Source organism: Dioscorea cayenensis, chromosome 4, assembly GCF_009730915.1.
Source record: "Dioscorea cayenensis subsp. rotundata cultivar TDr96_F1 chromosome 4, TDr96_F1_v2_PseudoChromosome.rev07_lg8_w22 25.fasta, whole genome shotgun sequence".
In the NCBI taxonomy this organism is placed as follows: Eukaryota; Viridiplantae; Streptophyta; class Magnoliopsida; order Dioscoreales; family Dioscoreaceae; genus Dioscorea; species Dioscorea cayenensis.
The window spans coordinates 20,774,995-20,787,077 of NC_052474.1; the positions used below are offsets into that span (position 1 = coordinate 20,774,995).

General features: G+C 34.2%; 3 protein-coding genes and 1 pseudogene across 5 annotated transcripts; 2 read left to right on the forward strand and 2 right to left on the reverse strand.

Moving 5' to 3' along the window:
- Window positions 1–953: 953 nt before the first annotated feature.
- Window positions 954–1,639, forward strand: LOC120259471 (ethylene-responsive transcription factor ERF020-like). Its single transcript, XM_039267082.1, has one exon. The coding sequence runs from the start codon at window positions 979–981 to the stop codon at window positions 1,423–1,425; it is 447 nt and encodes a 148-aa protein (XP_039123016.1). The 5' UTR covers window positions 954–978; the 3' UTR covers window positions 1,426–1,639.
- Window positions 1,640–4,068: 2,429 nt separating this feature from the next.
- Window positions 4,069–6,536, reverse strand: LOC120258367. Of its 3 annotated transcripts, none has more exons than XR_005535974.1 (7): window positions 6,408–6,536; window positions 6,162–6,321; window positions 5,754–6,070; window positions 5,616–5,691; window positions 5,339–5,525; window positions 4,822–5,226; window positions 4,069–4,753 (listed from the first exon to the last, which is right to left on the reverse strand). XR_005535974.1 is itself a non-coding variant. In XM_039265739.1 (4 exons), exons 2-4 carry the CDS (start codon window positions 5,098–5,100, stop codon window positions 4,585–4,587), a joined length of 384 nt encoding a protein of 127 aa, XP_039121673.1. In that variant the 5' UTR covers window positions 5,101–5,226; window positions 5,339–5,468; the 3' UTR covers window positions 4,072–4,584. The 3 variants fall into 3 exon arrangements, 1 of the variants encoding a protein (XP_039121673.1); XR_005535975.1 differs by lacking the exon at window positions 6,408–6,536 and having other exon boundaries at window positions 4,822–4,915; window positions 4,997–5,226; window positions 6,162–6,286; XM_039265739.1 differs by lacking the exons at window positions 5,616–5,691; window positions 5,754–6,070; window positions 6,162–6,321; window positions 6,408–6,536 and having other exon boundaries at window positions 4,072–4,753; window positions 4,822–4,932; window positions 4,997–5,226; window positions 5,339–5,468.
- LOC120258362 lies at window positions 5,236–7,310 on the forward strand (annotated as a pseudogene).
- Window positions 7,311–7,438: 128 nt separating this feature from the next.
- On the reverse strand, window positions 7,439–9,320 carry LOC120258366. Its single transcript, XM_039265738.1, has 3 exons — window positions 9,032–9,320; window positions 8,039–8,153; window positions 7,439–7,644 (listed from the first exon to the last, which is right to left on the reverse strand). Exons 1-3 carry the CDS (start codon window positions 9,248–9,250, stop codon window positions 7,571–7,573), a joined length of 408 nt encoding a protein of 135 aa, XP_039121672.1. The 5' UTR covers window positions 9,251–9,320; the 3' UTR covers window positions 7,439–7,570.
- Window positions 9,321–12,083: the final 2,763 nt, after the last annotated feature.

Here is a 12,083-nt window from a genome sequence, read left to right on the forward strand (position 1 = left end):
TTTTAGGGGTACACCTGCAAAAAGCCCTTTTCAATACTATATAATGAGTTTTTTAAAATATGGATAAACTACATATTAAACCTTCATTTACAAAAGAAAAAAATATAATATCAATTTTTTTATAATACACTTATATAATCCGGACAATGACTTTTTGATCTATTGGTACTATATTTTCAATAAATATCTTTTTACCCATAGTAAAAGTACAACTAAATTAAGAGAGTAACTCCTTTTGTCCATGACCATGACGTGATTTGCCCATTTTGTCCATATATATATATATATATATATAGTATGATACATAAATTAGTAGCGGTCTTGGTCAATGCATTTAGCTCTAATTTTTATTTTTATTAACCTATTCCAAAAATTCCTAAACCACATCTTCCAAGCTACTAAAATAATATAATTAGTTCCATTTAATTTTCACTTAACATTTCATGCAACAAACAATAAATTAATAAAATGTCTTGCACATGCTACATTTGAAAAAAAAAAAGTAAAATCTCAACTTGCAAATTGACATTTTAATGTGCTTTTGACTTGACTACAATGATGATATCAAAACCATATCCCATTCCCATTTCAGAGTTTATTTTCTCTAGAAAATCTTAAAAATCGTGTTCCTCGTTGATTGACTTTTTGTAATATATATTCATGTCGGCTCATGTACAACATAAAGAGTGAGTGAAACTAACAATAAACAAAATTCATACTTTTACTAAATCCCATTTTGACCGTGGAATATATCTGTTTGACCTTGAAAATTTTGACTTTACTTTTTTTCAAACCCTTTTTATGGTCAACCTCCTTTTTTAATTTAAGATCCATCCAATTCCCACTTTTTTAATTTAATTAGTTCCATCCAATTCAATGGTTGACCTCTCTTAACACATATATATATATATACACACACACACACGCACAAACACAAAAAAGGCAATATACACTACTTACAAAGTTAATATACATATCATGGCAATGAGAAGCTCCGGCGAGCCGGAGAACATCGCCGGAGAGGAGAAGAAGTACAAGGGAGTGCGTCGCCGGAAGTGGGGGAAATGGGTATCAGAGATAAGAGTACCGGGTTCGACACAAAGACTATGGTTAGGCTCATATTCGACACCGGAAGCCGCGGCGATGGCTCACGACACCGCCGTCGTACTCCTTCGACCAAGTTCATCGTCTTTTAACACTCTAAATTTTCCAAATGAAGCTCCTAGTTTTGCTTTAGAGCCCGGAAATGTCTCACCGGACACGGTGCAAAGGCTTGCATCGAACCGGGGAATGGCGATGGATGCCCGGTTAACGGTGAAGTTGCCGGAGAAGGAGGAGGATAGGCATGCAGAGAATTTGGTTATGTTGCATGAGAGTGAGTTTGGAGGTGGTGATATATCAGTTGATGATTATATTTGTAATTAATTAAGATAATAATTAAGGTTAGTGATTTTGGTAGATAATTAAATAAATGGATAATAATTTATATGATGAGATTAAAGGTTTAGAAGTTTGTATTTATTTCTCTTTTGGTTTTTTTTTTGCAAAGAGAGAGATGATGGTGAGGATGGAAAAGTCTTAATTTAAGCTTTTGGGTGATGTGAAGTTTGATGCTTTGTGGAAATTAGTGGAATTTTGTTAAAACTTGTGGATATTAATTTGGTCTGCCCATCAATATTGACTTCTTCTTCTTCTTCTTCTTCTTCTTCTTCTTATTCTTCTTATTATTATTATTATTATTATTATTATTATTATTATTATTATTTAATTAGGGAAGATTCAAATGGACATATTAGTAGCATTGACTTGAGTCATGAGAGGGCATATTCTTTTGTTATCCAAGTTCAAAATATCAATTGATTAGAATTGATTAGTGATGAAAAGGAAAAGTTTAAATTTGAAATTTATGTTATTTATTAATTTTTTATTTTTTTTGGGGGAAAAAGAGATTGATTTAGTTTAATATATATATATATATATATTATAAAAGTTAGACAATCTTGTTGAAAAGTACTAGAATTCATTAGAGTTTTATAAGATAATTTTTTATTATCATAGAAAATAACAAAATTATATAATTTCAGTGTGTTTTCTCCCAAACTAATAGTTTTTTTCTATGTTACTTTATATGTTTTTTTTTTAATATTTCTGAACCTAATTATCATGGTATTATAAGGTGACTCATATAAAAGAAACATATATAGATAGAGAAGCAATATTAGCATGCATATATATATATATGGAAAGTTAATTAATATGCATGGCAGCATGAGGATCAGTAATGACCATCAATATTGACCTACTATTAGTAGATTATTATTATTATTATGTTAAAAAAATAATTTTGTCATGTAAAGTGGCAAATCAAATTTTCATTTATTGAAATCACTTTTTTTATGCATAGTATTTATGTTCTTTCTGAAAAAATGAGTTTGAATTTCAATTTACATAAAATGAAGGTATAAATGTATGAATTATTAACTCCATATCTATATATTTTATACTGCATAGATTTGTGAATTTTTTTAAAAAAATACATAAAAATAAAAAAAATAAAAAAAATATTAAAGAAGTTTTGATGGGTTGAATTTAGTAGCATTGACTTGAGTTATGGGGGATGTATTCTTTTGTTATTAGAGTTCAAAATAAGGATTAAATAGAATTGACTGGGAAAAAGACTTGAATTGAAATTTATGTTATTTGCCAATTTTTTTAATTCTTGTTTTTATACGTGTTTGTACAAAAATAGATTTTTTTTATTGATTTAGTTTAATATATAATAAAAGCTAGACAATCATAGACTAATATCCTGCCCGTGAACAGATATAAAAAGCAGATCTAGATCCAAGATATAATATATGAAACAAGTATCAGTGAAAAAATCAATCATTATCTTCAGGGTGAAAGATGTCAATCTTTGGACAATCCAATGGTTAACTCATTATAGATTTTTTATTTGCGCATCCTTCAAAAAATATTATATGTTTATGTGCTTTTATAAATTATTTATTTATTTATTTATAAAATTTAATGGTGAAACTAAAAATCAAATTAATCACACCTGCAATAAAATAATTTATAATAGTTAATATTTCATTTCACTTGGCCGTAAACAATCACAAAAATAAAATAAAATAAAATAAAGTTTAAAAAACTTATAAAAACAATAACTTATTTTTCACCCTGCTCCATTCCTTTTATAAAAGAAAAAAAATTATATTTTTATAAAATTTATAAATTAATTATCAAATGACATAAATAAATAAATAATTTTTTTTTTAAAACATAATACTATCTTGTAATATATACATATATGAGGACCAGTAATCTAAGTACGTCTACAATAACCTTCGAATGGTAATCCGACGGTTACATAAATAGTAGAGTCCATTTAATTCGATAATAAATACAACACAAATAGTACAATATAAAGTACAACACAAAGTACTTGTATTGTTTGATTTTTATTAGACAATACAATTTTTTTTTGTTGTTCAATGTTTTCATTTGCATAATGTACAGAGCACAAAATAATATCTTTTTACAATTAAATATCTTTTTGGGTTGTTCAATATTTGATTTGCATAAAAGTGCAACACAAATTACAATAATACTATTACTATATTTGTTTTACAATATAAAAAAATCAAAAAAATATTTTATAAAAATCTAATCAAATTTCACAAGAAAATAAAGGCCAAACAACATAACAACCAATTGAAAAATCAACTAAATTTAAATCCAAAGCAACATATAATTTGAAAACTTTCAATCCATACCCACCTAACTTTCATTAAAATTTTAATCCTAAAAAAAAACAAACAGATAGATAATTAAATCAATATATAAATAAATAAATAAATAAATAAAATAAAATAAATAATTATTATATTACCTATATAATACAGTAATGTACTTTTAATTTTAAATAAGGACAATTTTATCTTTAATTATATACTCTGATAATTTTTTTCTACTAGTTGTACCAATTTGATAAGTTTTGTTATACTCCCACTTAACTTCTAAATCAAACATATAACAAAAAAAAATTATCAAATGTGTCGTCCTTTGAAATTTTACCCATCGAAATTTTACCCATCAAACGGATAAAAGACGTTTGTTACCCTATAAACAAACTGACGTTGGATCATCATCCAACTTGATCCAACGTGATTAAACATATCTCTCCCTACATAAACGTTGGTGCTTGTTGCATGTACAAAATCCACATCCAAAATAACACAGCACATCTCAACAACAGCCAAAGAACAAACTAGTACCAAATCCTGGGTTCCCCGCGTTTCTCGCTCTCCATGCAACCGAATTACCATCTCCATCTACTCCAAAAGAAAACAACCAAAAGCTCAAACCTTTTTTCTTTTTCATTCCATTTTGAATCCAAACATTAAATCTCCAAACTTGATTTTCTCATCCTGCTTCTCCTTCCTCCATTGAAGGAGCTTCAAGCATATCCTCCATTAAATGGGCTGCATTTGTTCCAAAGCTATCAAAGTCAAGGACCCTTCATACAACAACAAAGATAAAGCCCAAACCAAATCCTCGTTGAAACTCTTCGTTAATTCATCAAGGAGAGACAATGCTGCTGTTGCCGATGCTGATGCTATCCCTGCTTCCAAACCTCAGCCCAATGTTGTTCTTCATGGGTTTCTTGCTGAGCATGTCGCCGCCGGTTGGCCTGCTTGGCTTACCTCCGTCGCTTCTGAGGCCGTCAATGGTTGGCTCCCGCGCAAAGCTGAATCGTTTGAGAAGTTAGATAAGGTATGCCTCATGTGGAAAAAAATTGAGATTTTGACAATATACCTGTGTGCATTACATTGCTTGTACTTCTTGTTCTTCTTGCTGCAGATTGGGCAGGGGACATATAGTTCTGTGTACAAAGCTCTGGATCTTGAAACTGGTAAATTTGTCGCGCTGAAGAAAGTGAGATTCATTAATATGGATCCTGAAAGTGTAAGATTTATGGCGAGGGAGATACATATTCTGCGAAAGCTTGATCATCCAAATGTATTGAAGCTTCAAGGAATTGTAACTTCTCGGATGTCTGGCAGCTTGTATTTGGTGTTTGAATACATGGAGCATGATCTTGCTGGACTTGCTGCAACACCTGGGATCAAGTTCTCTGAATCACAGGTTGCTGAAATATTTTTTATTTTTACCTTTGGAGTTGATTTCCTGAGCCAGGTTGATTTCTGTTTTCTGTCAAAACTGAACAATTTAAATTGAATTTCAGGTAAAATGCTTCATGAAACAGCTGTTCAGTGGACTTGATCATTGCCATAGTCAGGGTGTTTTGCATAGAGATATCAAAGGTTCAAACCTGCTGATTGATGGCAATGGCATACTCAAAATAGGAGACTTCGGCCTGGCAACATTTTTCCATCCTGATCAGAAACAGCAAATGACAAGCCGTGTTGTAACGCTGTGGTATCGGCCACCGGAGCTTCTTCTAGGTGCTACAGATTATGGTGTCGGTGTTGATCTGTGGAGCACTGGTTGTATTCTTGCTGAATTGTGTGCAGGGAAACCAATCATGCCAGGAAGAACTGAGGTACTACAACTTAAACATTCTGCAATGTAAATACATATGCACATACCGAGCTTGCTCTTGATGATTGAAGTTCTTTCAGGTGGAGCAAATGCACAAAATTTTCAAGCTGTGTGGCTCTCCATCTGAGAAGTTCTGGAGTACATCAAACCTGTCACATACTAGTTTTAACCCTCAAAGAACTTACCGGCGTTGCGTTAGAGAGACATTCAAGGATTTCCCGGCTTCTGCTTTGGCTCTTTTGGATACATTATTAGCAATTGAGCCGGCAGAGCGAGGAACTGCAGAGTCTGCCCTTCAGAGTGATGTAAGTTCATTTAGTTTAAACTTGATGTTAGTGATGGTTACTGAATGTTGAGTTTCCTCATCAGTTCTTCAGAACAAAGCCTCTTGCTTGTGACCCTTCAAGTTTGCCAAAGTATCCATCAAGTAAAGAACTCAGTGTGAAGCTTCGGGACGAGGAAAACAAGAGGTAATTTCCTTCGCAAGCACACTGCAACTTCACTAATAATATAAAAACAGAAAAGACAGATCAGTTTAGCAACCATCAGAAATCAACAAAACTCTTTTGTTCTGCATACATGAAGTTTTATACCTTCCATCAGACAACGAGCAGCTTCGAAAGGGCATGGGGAATCTGCGAAAGCAGCACGAGAAAACAAAAAAGCAAGCACAGAATCACAGGTATTTATTTCAGTCCAACATTGATTTCGAAGCTCATCAAATCAGACATTTAACCTTTTTTTCCTGCCGACCTGGTTTGAATAAAAGGCACAATCACAAAACAACCTCAAAAGCGGGAGTAAGCACAATGCAAAAGAGGATGATAGATCAAGACTACCATTGAGCCCTCCAGTGGTTAGCAGTCATGGTAATTCCACACGCCATGGTGTATCAGTGAATCACCGAACAGTTCCCAACCGGTCAACAACCACTTTGGGGCGATCAACCGGTCGGCAGTTGAAGACACAGAGATCATTCAAGCCTCAGGAAGAAGGTGCTGACTTTGACAACTTTGCAGGGTTTGGCACAGTGAAAAACAATGCAAGGCCAGATAATCATAGGGATCCAACAAAGAAATCAAACAGAACAGAACACCGATCGAACAACAAATACAACCAGCTTGATGTTGCTGATGGTTCTAATCATGCACTTGACAGGCCTTGTTCTTCTCATCAAAAGGACATCGGAATCAAGGAAACAACAACAGTGAGTTCTTCAATCGCTTTTCATTTTATGATCCAAGAAGAATATTTGTATAGGAATGATCACAATCAGAAAATCATTTTCTAAATGATAACATATATTCGAATGTGCTAATACAGGGCTATGGGACTAAGAAGAAGATAATTCATTACTCTGGTCCATTAATGTCTTCTGGAAGAAGCATGGAAGAGATGCTAAAAGAGCATGAGAGGCAGATCCAAGAGGCAGTGCGAAAGGCACGCATCGACAAAGACAAGAGCAGAAAGGACTTCATTTAGAAGAGCTTAAACTTGCTCATTCTCTATGGAAGCACATGCTGCTTAAATGTATAAATGTTCCTATTTGCCTTTCAAATTGTAAGTAATAGAGGACAGGAACTCACTGATGAAAGTGATCTACAAGTTGTGACCTTGAGTTATAGATAGACAGCCAACATAACAGGATAATTTGTACTTTTTTCTTTAGTTTGTAATTTCTTTCGTTTTTTGGCCAGCCAACATGCTTTCTGTCTAAAAGCAATTTATGATTCCAATCAGATCAGTTGTAGCGCTCCAAGTGAACATCTCCAGAAGGAGCTAAGATTAAAATTTTAGTTAAAGGAGCACCACCTAACATACAACTATCTTAATGTTGCTCCATGTAAGAGAAATAAGAAGTTAGAGGATATATGGAAAACAACAACCAGAATGTTATTGTAAACTGATAGTCAACTGGAAATACATGACAAAAACAGAATATTTGATAAGGTTGATGTGAAACGAAATGATCCACTGACAGAACCTAAAGAAAGGGTGGGGTTCAACCAACACGACGGGCTTTCTCTTCTTGTCCCAACCCAAGTGATTTCTGTGCATTAGAAATTCCCTCCGGATCTGTGAACAACAAAGCAACCATTTGTTAGTCTTCTATTAGCTAATCCAAGGAGAAATCTGATTCAAGAAGAAAAAGAGACATTACATTTGTATAAGAGAGGTGCAAGGTTCGTTTGTATGGAAAAGTGTAGGTGGTACATGATACCGGAAGACAAAAATAATAACTTTGATTTTTTTGAAAACCTAATGGCATGATGACAGGAATTGCGGAAGAGAATTTTCGAAACATTGCATCAGTGAATAGGCATTTTCTTGGGTTTCATGCAACTAACTCAAATTAAAACAAAAAGTCACCTCAATAAGTTTTCCAATTAACATAAATTGATATTACAATGGAAACATGTAAAATGTCAAGCATTTGAATGTTGTACGCCAGTAAGCCAAAGGAACATACCAAAAAATTGTGTGAAAATTCGAGTGAAAAAACTCAGATTCCGTGAGACATTGTATTGCATTGTTGGAGGCAGAGGCTTGACAAGGGTGTCTATGCTGAAGACTCGGCGGAGAAACTACAAGAGTGAATATCCCATCAGAAAATGTTTCAAACAGCCAAAATCAGAGAACATGAATAGATTTGCATTATCAAAACTTGTTGGAACAGGGACAGTCTCGCATTCATGTCAAACAACATATATTGCCGAAGGGAGTAGAACAAAGGATTGGACTTTGCCATCATGAACCTACAACAATTTGACTCATATTCTCCCATTACCAACAGTGCAAATTCCTCTTGCATGTCTGTGTTTCCAAGTAATTCTAACACCAATAGCCACTAAAATTACAGGACGAGAAGGAGCTTACTCATTCGTTCGAGCAATCCATCCACTTATTAAACTTCTAGGACCTAGCACCATGCCAGCCCAAATTCATAGAAATATGCATTATCATAATATTGACCACAATTACATTGTTTCCTCCAATCTCAGGTCATAAACAAGGTCATTAACAACTACATATTCTTCCTAAAATAACCAATCAATCAATTCTAAGAATATATGTCCTCTGAAATGAAGACCTTACAACCCAACATGAACACCATGATGCATTATTGTGTAACCATTGGCTGCCAGACTTCCACAACAACTATAACCCCTTGATATGATAACATACAACATCTTGCCCCAATTTCTCAAACACATATAACTCCAATTTCAATCAGCTAGATTTCCACCAAAAACACAACATTTATACTATCTAATTTTTCAGGAGAACATATTAGATTCTGGATAGGATTGATATGAAATCCAAGAAAAACTACCAAAAAGAAAGTCTTGAAGAAATCAATGCAAGTCCTGGCTGAGAAAACGAGATTAAAGAAACAAACGAAAGAATGAAGAGTCTCCTCAAAACCCTAAAATCCACAAAAGAATGGTGATGATAATAAGACCTGGGCGTTTCGATGGAAGCTGTAGCGGAGCTCGGGGTCGATCTCGGGCTCGTCGCTGAGGTCGAACTTGGAAGAGACGGAGCGCTTGCGAGGGACGTGCATGGTGGAAGTCTCGCCGGGTTGGCTAGTGACCTTCAGCTTGGCATCGTCGAACTTGCCAGGCTCCTCCTCGCCCCTCCATGGCGCCGATGATGCAAGGTCCTTCTTCTTCATCTTCATCTCTCTCTCTCTCTCTCTCTCTCTCTCTCGCGTTCTTCCACAAAACCAAAAGAGGAAAGAGATAAGGATCTCAAACTCTCAAATTCTGAATTTTTATAACAAAATAAATATAAAAAATAAAGAGTTTGATAGAATTTAACGAATAAATAAATTATTTAGTTTTTTTATATATAATTTTAAAAAAAAATTATACTAACAACAGCAAATATAATAAAGGGTTGTTCACTCCTCGTCATTTTTAAAACTTTCCAAAAACCCCTCCAACTTTTGCACACCCCGGACATCCCTTCGTTATATTTTACATTCTCTATAACCCCCCGCCGGTAAGTTGAAGTGGGTCCATGATATGAAATTCCTTTTTGCTATTGCAAAAGGAGGGAAAAAATGATGCTCAATCATATCATGTCCGAACTTTATCGATAGTTTTCAATTTTGTTTGCCTCCCTGCTTGTTTTTTTCTCAAACAAAGTTTTAGAAGGCTCATATCTTGTTCTTCTTCGTTCTTGTTCTTCTTTTTTTCTTCTTCCTCATTCTGGTGTACTCAATTTTAACTTTCTTCCGATTAAATTATGGAGAGTTTTTGTGCTATTGTTAGATACAACGGGGAGGGGTCTAGTGCTACTCGTTCACTGCACCGACTTCTTGGGAATGAGTGTTAGTCGAAATATATGCGCGATGGGGTCTCGATATTTCCCGTGTCGAGGTGAAGTTTATCACACCCTGATGGACATAAAACGGTTTGTCTCATGCGCCACGTGCACTCCATCTTCAAATGTACTCGTTGTTGATCTTGTTGTTGGGGACGGATGATGTGGCATCGTATCCTACTAAAAACGAGTTCTCCTCGTTGTAAGTTTCTTCTCGTTTATGTTTATATAGTTGTAGAAGCTAATTATTGTTTAATTATCCATGTCTATGTTTAAATTTATCAAGTTTCCATTTAAACAATATTATCTCCGCTTTAACTTATTAACTTATTGTTTAACTTCTCACGTCAAATACAGATTAGTCGCTGACAAGGAGACCCGATGATGTGGCATCGTATCCTACTGGAAATAACGGTTTTTCCACGTCACCTTCGGTGTTGTCGACAACGAGACCGATGCCTGTGACGAGAAGGCAAGCTGGGCGTTCTAGGCGAAAAGAGGATCGAGTCGTAGGCGTCCCGAGGACGGTGAGTTGCGTTGTAGCCATCTGCACGCTTCGGCCACAATCGCAGATCGTCGCAATGAATCTGCTGCAGAGTAGCCATTGTCTATATACTTCTTAGTATTGTTTAAATATTGAACTTTATATTTAAATACATCCATTACTCGCTTTAAATATTGACTTCTCTATTTAAATTTGTTTTTATCGTTTAAACTATATTTTTTTATCCGCTTAAAAATATACAACGCGATGGTGCCAGCGGTTCCCCAGCGTGAATTAATGCACGCTCGTTACCCAAGTGTTTCCACTCCCGTCGCACATAAAAAAATCGAAGCCAGGGCAGCGAGTCGTTGGATTTCGCAGTATAAATGGGAAGGAAGAACCATTTCGTTGAACATACTCTACTGGCGCAACCACTCCTCTTCCTCTTCTTCTTGTGTGATGGTCATCCTGTCGAGTCGAACATTTGGTGTTCACGACATTCAAACCACATTTTTTAGATCATAAACTTTTTACAGGATGTGTCATGATTGTTTTCCTCTTGTCATCCGTAGAACAACTCGTAGGGTGAAAACTTTCTTTTTTTCTTGCCTAAGGCGAAATGCTCGCATTCTTGCTCTACTGTAAGCAAACGACGAAGTGCGTTTCGCCTGGGTCAAGAAAAGAAGGTTTCACTTACAAGTTGATCATGGATGATTACCGAATAAGGTTCATCACATATCCTTTAAAAAAAGAACTTGATCTATAAAAAATGTGGTCTCGACTGGAGCGAGTGTTGTGGACACCCTATTCAAAGGTATACTTGGGACGATTCCGAGGTCCGTGATGGTTACGCTCATCCGTTAAACGGAGAGTTTGAAGCTTAAACGAGAATTTTTTTGTATTGTCTTACATTCTATTTTTTTATCGAGATTTGTATTTTTAAGTAAAGGTCATTGTAATTATGCTGATATTTAATAATAAAATGAATGTTGTATTGTATTGTATTAAATGTATTTTTATCAGAAATTTGTATTTTAAGTACATTTCATTGTAATTACGTTGATACTTTATAAGAAAATGTTAAACTGAGAAAATGAAATTTAAACAGAGCAAAATAAAGTTAAAGGGAATAAATGTTATCAGAGATTTGTATTTTAAGTAAGTTGATATTGAATAAGAAAATGAATATTGTATTGTATTGTCTTAAGTGAACATTCTATTTTTATCAGAGATTTGTATTTTAGATACATTACATTGTAATTAAGTTGATATAATACAATAAGAAAATGTTAAACAGAGAAAAATCAAGTTAAAGGGAGAAACTGATACTTAAACGGTATTTTAAACAGAAACTTTGTTATTTTAAATAGAGAGTTTCAATACCTTAGACTGGGAGCTGATGAAATGCCGAATGCTTCAACGAGAATTCTTCAGAGGGAAATATAAGTTGTTAAACGGTAAACTCTTAATTCTTAAATATTGATATCATTTGTTAAACAGAGACCTATATTATTAAACAGAGATACAAATAGTTAAACGGAGACAACAAAACTTAAACGGTAAAAGCTCATTATTTAAACGGAGACCTCATTTTTACAACTGGAACCATATTAACTGAAAGGGTAAACGTAGATTATAAACATTACACAAATCACAACAATCAAAAAATCATTTCGATCGTGTACACAGATGAAAATGTAAA

Coding starts and splice junctions, on each gene's coding strand:
- LOC120259471 (XM_039267082.1), top strand. CDS start 979: ATGGCAATGAGAAGCTCCGGCGAGCCGGAGAACATCGCCGGAGAGGAG.
- LOC120258367 (XM_039265739.1), bottom strand. CDS start 5,100: ATGCTCCATGTATTCAAACACCAAATACAAGCTGCCAGACATCCGAGA. Junction 4,933..4,996: donor ATCAAGCTTTCGCAGAATAT/GTATCTCCCTCG, acceptor CACTTTCTTCAG/CGCGACAAATTTACCAGTTT. Junction 4,754..4,821: donor AAGCAATGTAATGCACACAG/GTATATTGTCAA, acceptor CAAACGATTCAG/CTTTGCGCGGGAGCCAACCA.
- LOC120258366 (XM_039265738.1), bottom strand. CDS start 9,250: ATGAAGATGAAGAAGAAGGACCTTGCATCATCGGCGCCATGGAGGGGC. Junction 8,154..9,031: donor GCTTCCATCGAAACGCCCAG/GTCTTATTATCA, acceptor TCACTCTTGTAG/TTTCTCCGCCGAGTCTTCAG. Junction 7,645..8,038: donor AATTTTCACACAATTTTTTG/GTATGTTCCTTT, acceptor TGTTGTTCACAG/ATCCGGAGGGAATTTCTAAT.